The 17,028-nt window shown below is 44.2% G+C and overlaps 1 protein-coding gene across 6 annotated transcripts in view; it reads right to left on the bottom strand.

The window, feature by feature from the left end:
- LOC114596838 (potassium voltage-gated channel subfamily KQT member 1-like) overlaps positions 1-17,028 on the bottom strand; it is a 360,069-nt gene that overhangs the window by 265,992 nt on the left and 77,049 nt on the right. For all 6 annotated transcript variants that reach the window (XM_077930824.1, XM_077930823.1, XM_077930827.1 and 3 more), the window contains 4 exons: positions 16,794-16,904; positions 16,220-16,315; positions 12,086-12,211; positions 8,001-8,163 (listed from right to left, as the gene is read on the bottom strand). In XM_077930824.1, coding sequence (XP_077786950.1) covers positions 8,001-8,163; positions 12,086-12,211; positions 16,220-16,315; positions 16,794-16,904 — 496 coding nt within the window. The remainder of the gene's footprint in view (positions 1-8,000; positions 8,164-12,085; positions 12,212-16,219; positions 16,316-16,793; positions 16,905-17,028) is intronic.

Below are 17,028 nucleotides of genomic sequence, written 5' to 3' on the forward strand. Positions count from 1 at the left end.
GTAAGGAAATAGTAGGTATAGCATGGAGAGAGGGCAGGGCTTTGAGCTTGGCTTGCTAAGTGTGCCTTCTTTGGAAGCAGGGGCGTGTCTATTGTTCCCTCACAGTAGCCCTCCCCCGCCCCCATGAATAAAGGCACTTCTACTCAGAAATATGACCCATTGAGTGAATCCAGGTAAATCCACCATTGCTTGTGATGAGGCTAAACTCAAACTCTCATTTGTCTCCTGAAGCACATACTCATGAGGGAAGATATGAATTTTTAGGCAAAATGATACAAATAAGCAAAAATGGCCCAACATTCCACTGTGCACACAATTTATGTTGCTTGTTTGGACCTATTTCTTACTCTTATTGTAATAAGCCAAAGCTCAGCTTTTTATTCAGACATTGCCATGTTAAACATTTCATCATGTTACAGAAAATCAGGAAGGAGTTTGCAGTAAGAGCTATGAAGAAATCAGGGGTATAGTTCCATTCTGTAAGTGGATGAAGTTCTATGGGGCCATTACCTTCAAGGGGCATCTCTCACAAAAGGTTTCCAACCTACCTGTCTGCCTGAACATCCGTGTAAGACCTGGTGGGGAAGAAGGGTGCAATGTATTCAGAAAAGCCAGTCTCAAGTCAACTAAGTTTGGCTTAAGAGAGCCATTTCTAAACTGAACTGAGGAGGAGAAATCACCAGCGAAGATTCTCACGCTGCCCCAGAAGCAACCTAGGCTCTGATCTGGTGACCAACAAGTATGATAACATTCAAGTGGATCATCAATAGGAAATATCCATCAGAAACGCCCAAGTCTTTCACATGGAAACAAAAAAGCCAAAGGTGTTGGGCGGTAAGAAAAAAGCATACAAAATCCACAATTGGTTGATACCTTCATTAGGACCAGCCAAAATGTCATAAAATAGTGCAAAATGCTTGAGTTCTGCATCAGGAAGATGTTACACAGAACAAGAGGTACAGCGATGAAGAAAAACAAAAAATAGGCGTGGATGTTATAGCTATAAGCTATAAGGTCAGGTTTAAACTCAGATCCCAAGATGGAGATAGCAAACTGTGTAAGCCTCTCCAAGATGCTACAGGCATCAGATCACACACCTAAGATTCTAGGACAAAGATGCAGTGTCAGCTCCCCATTTTCTAAAGCAAAAGGGGACCCACCTGTGCCACATGCTTTAAGCCCGAGTGGGGAACTGAATCTAGTCAAAGGGTGGTTCACTTTAAGAATTAGGTGGCGTCAATCATATGATGTCAGGAGACTGTAACTTCCTTCTGCGGCTGCAGGGGAAGAACTGGAGCACACTCATAAGTGCATTTTGCAGCTCTGGCTTGAATTTGGCACTGAGTGAACTCCTGATTCTTCCTTTTGAATGTGGTGCTTCACCAAGCTGAATCTTTACCAATCCCACACCTGTTGTCATATGACTTCAGGCGTGACTTTAGCTGAAATGGCCCCACAGCCCAGATGGGAATGCATGACTGGCCTAGTTAGGTCCAGGGGCCAGAGGGTTCCCACCATTGCCTTAAGCAAAAAACAGGTTCCTAGGGAGCTGAGGGGATGCAACACTCCACATTAATAGATTTTGGATATAAATACACACAGTCCCTTCAACCCTGACCCTGATTGCAATATGGTGCCTTTCTGAGCCTATTCTACTCCTCAACCCAGAACTAACCTTCTGTTCCATGGCAGTGTTGTGTGCATACCCACCCTTTACTATGAGATCCCAGGGTAGGTTGCCATTTTCTTAAAATATTTAAAACAATTAAGATAGATTGCAATCAATAAAATAGGGTGGGTCCTACTATATCTATATCTCAGGTGTCAAGGGCCGGGCCAGGCACACACCTTCAGCATCTAATCTAGCACTTCACCAGGAAACAAAGCAAACTGAAGTGGAAATGTGGAGAACCAAACATAAAACTAGGAAAATGGGAAACAGAGAAACCAGAGCTGTCAGATTTGCCCATCCATAAGAGACACACTCAGTGGTGTGATGCCATTGTTCGACAGTCATCCTTCCTTTTTCCTGACCCGCTCCAAGTCCATGTCAGAATGGCATCACATCAGAAGAAGTGGAACATTTCAGAGGTAGAAAGAGATGACTGATTTGAGAAGAGGGTGGTGGGTGACTAAAAACAGCTTCAGCCACCTCTCTTTTATTGCACATAGCAGCAGAGCCCAATGTGGCAAATGATATGCAGTTACTTGTTATAACAGGGTTAGCCTATGTTGGTGCCCTACTACCAGACTACAACCTTTGCTGCTCCCGTCTTCCCTAACCATTGGTTTAGTGACTGGGGCTTACAGTCTGGAGGGCACCACCTTGGCTCTTCCACATTAAAGTACAGTGGTACCTCGGGTTACATACGCTTCAGGTTACAGATGCTTCAGGTTACAGACTCCGCTAACCCAGAAATAGTACCTCGGGTTAAGAACTTTGCTTCAGGATGAGAACAGAAATTGTGCTCCCGCAATGCGGCAGCAGCAGGAGGCCCCATTAGCTAAAGTGGTGCTTCAGGTTAAGAACAGTTTCAGGTTAAGAACGGACCTCCAGAACGAATTAAGTACTTAACCCGAGGTAGCACTGTAAGTATTTCAGACTCTTTCAATGCATGTTTCTAATAAGATTTAAAGGAGCTTTTAAAGTTCAGCCTCAGTTCTGCAAATGGTAACTCTTTCTATGTTGCAAGCTGTGAAATTGGCTCCAACCGCACCATGTTTCTCACAGCCAGGAATCCGCCACACATCCCTCAAGTAACCTGTCCCCATTTTGCACCATTCACAGGTCAAGGGCCTAGCTAATAAATGAAAGCAAATTTAAGCCCTGCTCCTACAATCCCACACATAAAACTGCCATTTGAACGGAGCAGCAGCTCATCCCAGATCAGGTTGATATAACCCCACAAATTAAATGTGAATCAGTGAAGATCCTTTACTTGAGGCATTTAACCAAGTCTTTGCTGAAGAGAAGAATCCTATCCCACTCTGTACCTTTGTGCCTTACTTGAACTATTTTGTGTCCCTGAGTGGAACCCAACCTACAGTCTTGACCATTGTCATGTCTCTGTTGAGCATTGCTTGCTTGCTTGGTTCAGAGCATTGCAAGACACCACAGATAACACAAACGTAGGGGAGAGGATGACATTAATTTTCATAATCTGTCAGTAAGCTTCCATACAGTTGCAGACAGAATTTGTGTAAATAGTGTCCAAACTGCAGATAATCAGAAGTGTGACACTGGAGTTGCTAGCAAAGCATAACACAAGGGCCAATAATCTGTGCCTATAATCTAGCACCTGACACTGGTCTAACTTCTTACTTTGAGCTGCTCACAAACCAGTCACTTGCTTTGTGGTGCAACTACCAGCTTGACTCCAGAGCACCAGCCCTTACAGTATTATTAGTAACACTGAATTAGAATAAGGAGAGGACTCATTGTTATGAAGTCCAAAAGGCATACTTGCTATTGAGAAAAAGCCTCTGCAGTCTGATCTCAAAGGTACTATGTGCAAACACAGCTCTAAAAAGTCCTAAAACCTAAATCCCAAACTGAGAATTATTATTCTATTTCCAGCAGACATTAGTCATTGTGATGTTCTGGGCAATTTTGATAAATTCAACAGTAACTGCTCTGACATGACAGCTTTGAGAGGCTGGCAGTGATTAATATACTCTATCTGCTAGATGAATCCCTGGAGTTATTAATCTTCTTATCCTAAGAATACATGTATTATTTTTAGAAGAACAAGAGATTGTTTAACAACTATCAAGTTATTTTTATTATACACAACCATGTATGAGCAAACATCTACAAATCACATTAATGAGAGGGCCATCAACAGCCTTTTAATAACTGTGGCTGGTTCAACAGCTACAGTCATTCCTGGACTGCGAAAGCCTGGCGACTGGACTTAACTGTCAGGGGTCCTTTATCTTTACCTTTTTAATATGGTGTGATGGTGGTGGGAATTAATGGAGGCAGACAAAAGCAATATCAGGGTCTGATCCAGTTGGACTGTCCTCTCCCCTCCCCATCACAACACCAACAGTCATCCTCTGTCCTGTGATAATATCAGGGCCTGCTCCAATCAGAGAGTCACCCACCCCAGTAAGGTACAATGGACACTACCTGAGCCAAAGGCAACATCAGACCTTGTTTCAACAATTGCTCTGTGGAAAATAGAGAATGAGGTAGGCAGGCAAATTAACATCAGGGCTGCTTCAGTTGGATTGTCCCCTCCCCTGCCTCTTATATCATTTATTTGGTTTAATAAATTAAAACTGTATTCCACCTTGGGTTAGTTGGCAGAAAGGAAGTATGCAAATGCAATAAACAAACAAACCCAGCTCCTAGAATGCTCAGGTAGCAAGCAGACCTCTGTGAATCTGAGGCCCCACCATCTAAAGTGCTTCTGCCTTCATCCCTCCCACCTCTGTTTTTCTTAAACAAAAGAGTGATGCAGTAAGGCACATGCCAGCTAACCCACTCAAAATGATTAGGATGTGATATTCAAAACTGAGCTTTCTATTTGATCACAAATTCTCTTGCCATGGTGGTCTTGACGTTATCCTAAGTAGGCTTTTCAGAAGAGACTATAATTGTTACACAGAGGTTTCCTGAACCCACAAGAACTGAATGGAAAGGAATATTTCACCATGCACAGCTTTTTCCCATTACCATGGTAAAGTGGAAGTGGAAGCTGCACAAAGCATATTTTCTCTTCCACACAGCTCTTAAAGGTACAGAATGCTTGATGGAGTCTAGGTGGGGAAACTCTGGCTTAACCTGGAATACTGAACACATGAATTGGCTATCAACATTTAGCATTGCAGCAGATGTCAAACCCTTTTGGTGGCTGCAAGATTTCTTACCAACATGAAGGTATGGAACGGTGGTATAACCAGTGAACATTGCCTGTCATTCAAAACCTACCCACATTTGGATCAAATGTGGTGATGAACCTGGATTGTATTGCCCATGACTGCTGTGGTTTGGTCACTTGCCATTACTGAATTCCATTGTAATACTCTATTTTGAGAGACACTGAGCAAAAATTATCATTTCCAATGGTTATGAATATTTCACCATCTGTCTACCACAGTTATGTGTGTGCCTTTTGTTACAGGACAAGGCAGCACCTGTCAGGTGAAGAACTTCACACCATGAGAACATGAACTCCCTTTTCTGAAGGAGCGGTTAGAGATTAAATAGCCTTAAACTTAGGGATGGGTGAAACTTTCCAAAATGGTTTCTCATTTTTCCTATCTTTAGTTCAGCTCTCCATATTTCCACATTACTTTGTGGATTTTCCCTGAGTTCTCATTAAATTTATCAGAATATTAGTGCATGTTCTTCCAAATGGACACATTTTAAAAATGCAATTTCTACTAATATAATGTGTATTTGCATGTTACATACATGCAGTTCTATGCACACTTTACCCAAGTATATGAATTTTTGCACACATTACTTGGATGGATAACTGCATTGCAAAATTCATTTTGAAGGATGGCTGTGTTTTGGTTCTTGTATTGTTTTAGAAAGTACAAATTACTGCATTTTTCGCTCCATAAGACACCTTTTTTTCCTCCTAAAAATTAAGGGGAAATGTCTGCGCGTCTTATAGAGTGAATGTGTGGTCCCTGAAGCCGAATTGCCTGAGTGCAAGGGCAAAAATCGGATCGTGTGTCATGAGGAGGGAAGGCTGCAGAGAGGAGGCTGTTGGGGTTCCTGTATCGGGCATATTTTGGTGTATGTGCGGAGGCGTGTGAGTCGTGTTGCTGCACGGGAGAGCGTGTGGTTAAAGGGGGCGTTTGAGTGTCCTTGTGTGTGGCGCCTCTCGATCGCTGTACAGCATCCCAAGGCTACCATCTGTTCATCAGCCCGGTTCCCCTTGCCTAATTATTGTTGCGCCTTCCTAAGGATTCAATTGCGACTCCTACTTTGTTTTGTGCTCCCCACCGCATACGGTTTTAACTGGGCGGTTAAAGTCAGCCGCTGCTCCCCGCCTTTTGCTCTTGTCCCTTTCTGGCAGGGAGCGCACAGCTGCAGTGAATTCCTTTCCTGCCCTCTGCCTCAGGGTCTTACTGCCCACCCTCTTGTATTTTCGGTTGTTGTGTTTGCTCGGAATGGGCCAGCGAAGGCCCATTCCCCTTGCTCAGCGCGTCTGCTTGCTGCGAGGTGACGTGGCTAGGAAGGAATTAGCAGGTGGACACGATCCTTTCCCCTTCCATTGCTCAGCGCCGGCCGCAGCACCGTCACCTCGCAGCAAGCAGACACGCTAAGCAAGGGGACTGGTGGCAGACAAATGCAACAAAGAGTAGGGAAATCCCCTGCCCTCGCAGCAAGCAGAGGGGAAAGGATTGTGTCCTTCCTGCTAATTCCTTCCTAGCCACACTGCGCGCAGGCTCCAGCCCACACGGCTCAGCTTCCGGCAGCTAGGAGCGCAACTGGCAGCTGCCGCCGCCGCCTCCTCTCTGTGCTCCGGTGCTGCTGCGTCTAGGGAAGCATGCCAGGGACGCGCAGGCAGCTGGAAAACATGCAGGTGGGGGAGAGAGCGGGAGGCTGGCTGGGGGGGGGGGGAGGGAGAGAACTTTTGCCTTCCTTTCCTCCCTCCCCTTAAACCCCTCTCCTGCATCATTAGCCACCTCCTTCTCCACACGCCCCACGCGTGCTCCTTGTTCCTTCAGTGTTTTTCCTTCCCTCCCCACTTAAAACTCCTATCCTACAACATTTGATTCAGAATATTTTTTTTCTTGTTTCCTCCTCTAAAAACTAGGTGCACCTTATGGTCAGGTGCACCTTATGGAGCAAAAAATACGGTAGGTAGGTTTAAATGCAAACCGAATCAAATTTCTCTCCCATCTCTACCTACAGGTTAACTAGCATATACTCAGGGCAGTAGAACAACCAAAAATACGTGGTACAGTCTGAGAAATATCACAGTACCAAAAAGTCAAACAGGGAAATAGATCTCAGAAAAGTACTATGGAAGTGTTTTATGAACATACATAGAAGTACAAACGCACTAAGAATATTCCTTGCAGTTGGATATATGTTTTTGCCTTTAATTACACTTCCTTTCAGTTGCCTCTGAGGAAGAGCAAAATACTCTCTAAATATGTTACATGTACATTAAGTATCTACTTCCTAACAATCCATTTCAGCAGTACCTTTCTGCGGTCAGCATACATGTATGTCAATGCACAAAAACAGTAGCCCTCCCAAGTTTGCTTACAAAATTAGAGCTTTCAGGAACTCCTGTGTTAACAAGCAAGCAAGCTGGGTCCTGTGCTTTTAGAAGCTGGACCTTGACTGTATTAAGAGTGACAGCAGGTTATGGGAGGAAACACCACTGCTACCCCTCATTCCTCAAGTAAAAGAGCTCAATGATGAGGGAAATGCATTTTAATTTTCCCACATATATTCCAGGATTAAGCTCCAGCACTGAGAACAGATGCTGGCACAGATAAAACTCTGCAGGGGGCCCATTTTAAAAGAAGTTGCATGTCACTACCCACCCTTTTCATATCACATAGAAACCCTAATCTGAGCTTTACCCACCTATATCAGGAGCCTGTGGTAGTCAGAAGAACACATCTGAACAGAAGATGAGCAAGCAAGAAACCTGTTAAACCATTTCCTCTCTGGACCTAATTTCAGCTGCCTTGGATACCCATGCACTGCTTATTGGTGCCTGCACCACTCTTTCACCATACCTTTGCAAAGGAAACAGCCTAACGGTTATGTTCAAACTGGCACTCCTTATTTATTTCTCTCCATATATTGCTAAGATAGCTTCTGGTTTGTTTCTGTCCAGCATAGGAAAGATGGGAGAATTGGGTGTGAAATGGGCATTTATGGCATGAGCAGCATGTACCAGCATGCTGCTTGCTCATGTTAAACCACAGCTAATGTTTAACTATGGTTTAACGACTGAAAAATAAACTCATGGCTGCTGTATACATAAAAGATTCATTGTAAGATAGTAGGTTACCTCCAGGTTCATCAAGGTAGAAACTCATCTCTTTCTTGTCTTCTCGCTGACCGATATGGTCATAAGTAATTTGTGGAATAGGCAGCACTGTCTCCCCTGGATTCATTATAGGTGTGGAACCATTATCACGCCCAGGTTTTCCTTTCCTTTTGTATCTTCTGCTCTGTAATAAAACCATTTCCATACCAAAAAAAAGTATGATACAAAAATTTCAACTTCTACAGGCTTGGAAACCCCAGTGATTAAGAAGTGTATAAATAACTGGAATAAATGGTGTGTGGGCAAGTTGAGACTTGCATACATTTTTAAAGGGTTCATTTGAAACAATCAGCATACTTTTTCATCTGAGACTTCTTAAGAAGTTGGCAACCACAGATCATATTAACGTTCACCTGATATACTGTTCTATCTTTACTGCCTGCCATAGAACCACAGCTTAGCTACCCCACAGGAAGTCAGCCTTCAGCTCTAACACAGGTATTTTTGCTCTCTGAAGAAATGACTGTCATACCCCAACATCCTGAAAATGTGGTTACTAGATTCTTACAGGAAATGTGGGGTAGCTACATAGGGACCTCTACAGCTGTCCAGACCACACTTACTATTCAATCCTACACAAGTCTACTCAGCGTTCCATTGGGTCCAATGGGGTTTATACACAGGGAAGTTAGTGTAGGGCCTCCTTCACACACATTATTAAAAAATTAATAAAAAATTGTGATGGGCTCACTCACATACACATATCAACATTGTTGAACTTTTTTTAGTTCTGCCCAAAATTGTTTTATGGAAAATTGGCAAAAACGGCACTGCCAACATGGGCTGCCATACATCTTGCCGATTTCTTACCAGACACTGCTGCCGACTCCAGTATTCCACGTATGTCCGGGAAATCCCAGGTGTATGGCAACCCTAACATTTCACTTGATTCTTGAAGACCGCAGTGACAAATGTGCATTTGGGAACCAGTTACAAGTCAGATGCTAAATAGTAGTTGTTGTTTGATTGATTGATTTATATCCTGCCCCTCAACAGATTCCCAGGGCAGCTTGTATTCAAATGCCTTATTTAGATTAAAGCTTTCCAGTTGCATCAGAGAATAACTCCTTTCTGAGACCTGGTCCATGAATTCATTTGTTTTCCCCATCTTTACATGCACCTTGCTTCCTTATTATATTGTATTATTATTATTGTAAGCCATTATTTTATACTGCAAACTTCCTGAAGTGTTTTTCTGAAAGTAAACAAATTAAGCCAGCAAGAGGCAAAGTCACAGTAAGTTTATTAAATAGAGCAAAGTACAAATTAACATCTGGGACATCAGTAAAACCCTGGTTTTTCTTTTTATGCAGGGTCAAGTGATTTGATTTGATATTGATTTAATATCTGTATTCCACTTTTCCAACAACAAATGATGAGCTCAAAGTGGCTCACAATAATCACAATAGCATTTTTAAAAACAAACCCAAACTTTGCAATTATTATAATAACAAACATACTAACATATTATGTGGGGCCCACTGTGATTTTGGCAACAGATGGAAGTACTGGGCCTGCGGACAGGCCCTGAGTCTGCCTCCTGGAGTCCCCGTTGCTTGTGGGAGCTGGTGGGTCCATCAGCCAATCAGGAAAGTGTGGGGAATTTAATCGTTTAATGGTCATATGAGAACTTTCTGTCTGGGTGGGTAGAAGGGGTCTCTGACTACCTGAGTGGGTTGAGATCAGGATTATCTGTTAGTGGGGACAGATAGTTAAATAGTGCTCAGTTTGAGATAAGGATTGGCTGTGAGCAAAGTTGGTCTATTTGAGTGGAGCTAGCTAGGCAGAGCAACCCAGCTTTGATTCAATAAGGGGAAGGTTAGGATGCCGCTGTGGTCTAAACCACAGAGCCTAGGACTTGCCAATCAGAAGGTCGGCGGTTCGAATCCCCGCGATGGGGTGAGCTCCCATTGTTCAGTCCCAGCTCCTGCCAACCTAGCAGTTTGAAAGCACATCAAGGTGCAAGTAGATAAATAGGTAAAGGTAAACGGCAGGAAGGTAAACGGCGTTTCCGTGCGCTGCTCTGGTTCTCCAGAAGCGGCTTAGTCATGCTGGCCACATGACCTGGAAGCTGTCTGCGGACAAACGCCGGCTCCCTCGGCATATAGAGCGAGATGAGCACTCAACCCCAGAGTCAGCCACGACTGGACTTAACGGTCAGGGGTCCCTTTACCTAGGATCCTGGAAGGGGCTGGGACCATCTTAATTGTGGTGTGTAAGATAACAGGCATCATAGAAATTTATCTGTCCAGTGACAGGTTTAAAGCGTGAAGTTAAGAAATATCTTAAATATCTCTGCAAATAGTGTTTGCTTGAAACAGTGTTGCACCTTTCAAAAGCAACCATACGCTATAACCTAACTGAGTGTAAATAAAGTTCAAGTTTTGTTCTAAAAGCCTTACTTAGATCTTCTTTGTGAGGGAACTGTGGTCACAGGTTCCCCTTCACATAATTAATTCTGTTGTTAAACAGAAATGCTACCACAAACCAATAACTATGGACCTCTACTGTGTAATACAGTGGGAGATTTATCTAGCGATGCATCCAAAATATCTGTTGCATTACCCAGCACCATCTTCATTGAGGGTGTCTGTCACACTGCCATTCTGCCAAGATGACAACATTTAATTTAAATGGTGGGAAGAAAGACAATGGCAAGCGGGTGGCGCTGTGGGTTAAACCACAGAGCCTAGGACTTGCTGATCAGAAGGTTGGCGGTTCCAATCCCCGCGACGGGGTGAGCTCCCGTTGCTCGGTCCCTGCTCCTGCCAACCTAGCAGTTCGAAAGCATGTCAAAGTGCAAGTAGATAAATAGGTACCGCTCTGGCGGGAAGGCAAACGGCATTTCCGTGTGCTGCTCTGGTTCACCAGAAGCGGCTTAGTCATGCTGACCACATGACCCGGAAGCTGTACACCGGTTCCCTCGGCCAGTAAAGTGATATGAGCGCCGCAACCCCAGAGTCTGCCACGACTGGACCTAATGGTCAGGGGTCACTTTACCTTTACTAAGAAAGACAATGTAGCACAATTAATGGCTTGGATCCAACTTACTTAATTTTGTGCTCCATTACAGTATTTAAGGTCCATTAAGTGACTTCCTCTTAATAATATTTTCTATGGGGGAAAATGAGATAAAAAGAAAGGACACAAAAAGTACTTCTGTTGTCTGACCTTCCACCCACTAAAGATTCTGAAAGTGACCTCCTTTCTAAAGCCTTATAATGCCCACCTGTAAGGGTAAGCCTGTGAGACTCATGGCCACAAGGGGAGAAAAACTGAGAAATTTCCATCAACTTGGTTACATTTTGTTATGTCATGGCATCTGACTTCTAAGATGTGGCATGTGATAAATCTATGGGTTGTAGCTGACCAAGTCACACTCAGTTTATCCCCACTGAAATTAGTGGACAGTTAGTATGAAGGGCTCTACTCGGAGTATAACAATCCTGTGCAAATAAAATATTTTAAAAGCTGTCCTGGAATAAAGAGTCCCTTGCTAACTGAGGAATGACTTCTTTTATAGGAAGGCATACTTAGATTAGAACATGAACAGCTGGACAACAAGGTAAATTACTGTTTAAATATTCTTGGAGTGGGATAAAATGAGGGCTCAGCCACACTTACCTTTGCTAAGCATTTCTAGGCACAGGTCTGTGGTTTAAAGCTCTTTAAACAACAGCCGTTTTTATTTTGCCCCAGCACTTTCCCTGCAAAAACCCACTCTTTACTGCTGAATCAGAGCAAACAGCAACCTGTGGAAAACCCAAATTGCCATTTGTTCCAATTCAGCATTAAAAAGCAGGTTTTTCTGAGGGAAGTGGCTGGGTAAAAGAAAAAAGTGCTCGGACACAGAGCTTTAATGTGCAGACCTGTGCCCAAAAAGGTAAGTTTGGATGAGTCCTGAATTTTACTTCAACAGGTTCTCCAGTTCTCTTAACACCTGAACTGATTCTATGGAGTTCCCAAACCATGTATTCTGTGTTAAGTTTGTTGGATGGAAAGGCAGGTTATAAATGTCACTAATCAACCAATGTGCTCCTTCTGACCTGTTTTCTGAGATTTGGGCTAGATGGTGCTGCTGTTTTCTTTGCGTTTTGAGCTGTGGTGACATAGATCTTCCATGTAGCTGTGGAATTGTATGACTTCTCTGCTGCATAACACCTCCACAGAGTCTGCAGGACATAAAAAAAACTCTTGCTAATACTATATATAAAGACAGAAAGTACATAACCTCTCTGTAATTACCGGTAAGTAGTGTTACTTGTCCTGCATGAACAGTGCAAAAGATTTCTACGACAAGTATTGTGAAAAAAATTAGTTCAAATGCAGTTCTCCCTTGCCACCCATTTTGCTTTTATAGAAGTACTATTGATTGATTGATTGATTGATTGATTGATTGATTGACTGATTGAATTTCAATCTCAGGGGGTCACAGGCTGATTCACAGAATAAAATCAAGATATAAAACCACAAAATACCTAATAAAAATAAAAACAGCAACCCAATAACACCCCCCCCCCAAAAAAAAAAAACATTTTGAAAGGGCATAGGATGTAAATTGTATCAACCAAAGGCTTGGTTAAAAAGTAACATTTTTGCCTGGCACGTAAAGGTGTATAATGAAGGTCCTGGGCAAACCTCCCTAAGGAGAGCATTCCACAGATGGGGAGCCACTGCAGAGAAGGACGGTTCTTGTGTTGCCATCCTCCAAACCTCTCAAGAAGGGGGCACACGAAGGAGGGCCTCTGAAGATGATCTCAAGGTTCGGGTAGGTTCATTTAGAAAGAGATGGTCCTTGAGTTATTGTGGTCCTGAGCAGTTTAAGGCTTTATAGGTCAAAACCAGAATTTTGAATTGAGCCTGGAAACTACTTAGTAGCCAGTGCAATCAGACCAGGATTGGTGTAATATGCTCAAACCGTCTTGCTCCGGTGAGCAACCTGGCCGCTGAATTCTGCACTAGCTGAAGTTTCCGAACCGTCTTCAGAGGCAGCCCTACGTGGAACGCATTGCAGTGATCTAACCCTGAGGTTACCAGAGCATAGACAACAGTAGCTAGGCTATCCCTGTCCAGATAGGGGCGTAACTGGGCCACCAGCTGAAGCTGATGGAAGGCGCTCTGGGCCACTGAGCCCACCTGAGCCTCGAACGACAGCAAAGGATCCAGGAGTACCCCCAAGCTACGAACCTGCTCCTTCAGGGGAAGTGTAACCCCATCAAGAGCAGGCAACCTCCCAGCCATCTGGTCTAGGGTGCCTCAGTCTTATCTGGATTGAGCTTCAGTCTGTTGGCTCTCATCCAGTCCATTACCGAGGCAGGACACTGGTCCAGCACTTCCACTGCCTCACCTGCAGATGTAAAGGAGAAATAGAGCTGGGTGTCATCAGCATACTGCTGACAACATACTCCGAACCTCCGGCTAACCCCACCCAGCGTTTTCATGTAAACAACATGGGCGATAGGATTGAGCCCTGCGGTTTCCACGGGGCTGAATAGAATTCCCCAAGTAATAAAACCACCACAAAGCGGTGCCACCCACCCCTAGTACGGAGAGTCACTCCAGAAGGATACCATGGTGGATGGTATCAAAGGCCGCTGAGAAGTCGAGAACAATTAACAGGGACATGTTTCCCTTGTGTGTCTCTCGACAGAGGGACCAAAGCTGTTTCTGTTCCCAAACCAGGCCTAAACCCCGATTGAAAAGGATCCACAAAATCAGTTTCTTCCAAAAGCACCTGGATCTGGTCTGCGACCACTCGCTCCAGAACCTTGCCCATGAAAGGGAGATTAGCAACTGGCCAGTAGTTAGTTAGGTTTTCTTAATTCATTGGTTCAGTAATGACAAAAATATCCAATAGTGGAATTTTTTTTTTTTTTTTACAAGAATACTACAAGGAAAGTAGTATTTACTTGGAACAGTGCCAAATTAGTGTGCACCACAGGACACATGTAGTCTGCTCTGCCATTGGTTAGTGAGGTTTTTTTACTCTAGCCCCATAGTTCCCACAGGGGGGGAATTTGATTTTTAAGGAGGGCAATTCAAGAATGAGTTATTAACAATGAATGGCCTTTTAGGCTTCCTCCACATGAATAGGAGTTCACTTTTTGAATAATAAGAATTATATGTCACGGGGAGAGGTATCAGGATTTTAGAGATGCTTAGGTGGGGCATGGCCAAAAAAAGGTTGGGAACCACTGCTCTAGCCTACAGGTTCAGGGAGCAGGCCATTCTGCTGGTGAATGTTCTGTTCTGTATTATGCCATGAACATCACGAAGTTGAAGACTGCATTAATATTTAACAAAGTAGAGGTTTATTTTAAAGTAATAGCTGGAATGTTAAGAAATCAGTCCAATACACTCTTAGGCCAAAATCACACATTGCATTTTATAGCATTTCAATTATCAAAAAAAATTTCTTCATCTAATGTCCATTACACCATGCACAAGTTTTGCTTTTCCAGCTCAGAAGGTGGAATATTAAACATCCATATGAAACATTTCTATTCACAGTGGCACAACACAAGAAGGTTAAAACGCAAGTGTAAATCCACCTTCCCACATGGTCATCAGTCAATTTAAAAATCTGACATAAGAGACCTTAAACTTTATTTCTTTCCCACCTGGCAGACCAACAGTTGGAGGGGCTCAAAAGTGCTTGAAGTTGGCCATGTGACATGAACATCATTCATGTTTGCAAGTGAAAGTTTTTAACACAGGATGCTGCAGCCATCTGCTCTGTTCCGAGATGGAAGCCAACATGAGGGCCAGTTCTTAAATTCTAACCTGCATTTCTCTCAAAATTTTGAATTCAAGATTACCTGCAATTCTATGTTACTGTTATTTGTGTGCAAGGCTTTCTACCAATGTACAGGAGTGGGTGTGTGCATCAGCAGTGCAATGCAATGCACAAAAAGAATCTTGTTGTACTTTCATGTACAACAACATGCTGTTTGCTTCCCTCCCTCCCAATGTTTTATCAATGCATACATGCGCATCACTGAGGAAAGGTGGACATGAACTGAAGGAACTGAAAGCTGAGGCAAACTGTACATGTTCCAAATCAATAATTCATAATGGAAATTTTCCTAGTTAAACTGGAATTCAGGAGGAGAGAAATGCAGGTGCGGAGATAACCACACAAACAATAAATTGATGGCACAGAGAAGGGCAGGAAGCGTTCTGTTGTTTCTGAAAATGTGACACACACACTGCCTCCTCCTCCGCAGCCTGGAGGTGGCCCAGGGAGTAACAAAAGGCCAGAGATGGTGACACACGGGTGCGCGGAGGCAGCCCCCTTCCCAGCTGCCCAGAGCTCCCTACCCTGAGGCAACTCCTGAGTGGGAAGTCCTTGGCTCAAGGCTGGGCTGAAAGTTCCCAGTGACATATTTGGCGCAACATTTGGAGAGAATGGACAGGTTATATTGGATCTGGAAGTAACTGACCTTGACACACATACACCATGGCCTGTTTCATGTCAGCAAAAGAGCGCCTTCCGGTTGCTGCCAGATTTCCCCAGGATTCCTCTATACGCAACTTTACTTCACTATATAGTATCACTCCAAGGGTGTTCTGGGAATAAATTGATGGCTGCTTCCACTGCCACCAGGACGCGGGTGGCACTGTGGTCTAAACCACAGAGCCTAGGGCTTGCCGATCAGTAGGTCGGTGGTTCGAATCCCAGCGACGGGGTGAGCTCCCGTTGCTTGATCCCAGCTCCTGCCAACCTAGCAGTTTGAAAGCACGTCAAAGTGCAAGTAGATAAATAGGTACCGCTCTGGTGGGAAGGCAAACGGCGTTTCTGTGCGTTGCTCTGGTTCGCCAGTCATGCTGGCCACATGACCCGGAAGCTGTCTGTGGACAAACGCCGGCTCCCTCGGCCTGTAGAGCGAGATGAACACGCAACCCCAGAGTCATCCGTGACTGGACCTAACGGTCAGGAGTCCCTTTACCTTTTACCACTGCCACCACCAGTATCTAGGATAAATTTGGCCCTTTCAAGTTCACTGAAATGCCCCACACATGGACTGCAAATAGTGGAACATTACAGCTCAGATTCCAAAATCCTCAGTTAATACCAAGACACTGTAGCAGAGTACTGCTCTTTGTAATCTCTTTTGTTGGGATGGTGAGAAGTTACAAACTTCAGTTCACTTTCTCCTATTTCTTCATCAAGTATTTACCTGAATTAGAGATGCTGCTGCAGGTATTTGCCTGTTGAAATGTTTTTGACGTTGTTTCTGTTGTACCTTAAGTGCAAAGCCGGAACCCAGGATGCCCTGAAAGTCGAAAAGCAGTTATTTGTTGAAGAAAACTGCATTTAATGCTTACATGTAAAAGTAAGGTATGGAATCTGCAGTAAGCCACAGGGTCGTAGTGGGGGAGGCGGGGACGGCTGCTGGGGTGATGGCTTCGGGCACATTTTTCCGGGGGGGGGGGGGACTGCACAGTTAGCTCCTTGCCCCGCCCTGCCAGCCCCAAGCCACTTTGCAAGGCTAGGATGGTCCGAGGTCTGCGTTGGCCAGCCGGGCTCCCCCCCCCTGCACAGTGGGAGGGGGTTGCCCCAGCAATGGCAAGGCCTGGGCTGGTGCAGCCGGCTCTTTTTACCCTCTGCACGCCCAGGTGCGCACCCACCCCAGGTGCTAACAAAGCATGCTACGCTGCAGGTAACCAGTACATTGTACACATCAACCACTTTCTTAAGACATCAGCAATGTTTACAAACTGACTTAATAATTATTTAAGGTGTGCACTCACCGCTGGAAGAGCAAAGAAAGAGATGGCAAACACAGAGAAGCAAGACGCAATTGTCTTGCCAATCCATGTCTGTGGCACTTTATCACCATAGCCAATAGTAGTGACTGTTACCTGTACAGTAGATGAAAAATAGTTTACAAAAAGGCTGTAATGACAATAGTCTGAAAGCTGGTTCACATTTGTATAGATTTAAGATTGAAGTACTGTGCATTTCTGTCAGATGCAGCTCATCCTT

The sequence above is a fragment of the Podarcis muralis genome, chromosome 6 (assembly GCF_964188315.1).
Source record: "Podarcis muralis chromosome 6, rPodMur119.hap1.1, whole genome shotgun sequence".
Classification (NCBI taxonomy): Eukaryota; Metazoa; Chordata; class Lepidosauria; order Squamata; family Lacertidae; genus Podarcis; species Podarcis muralis.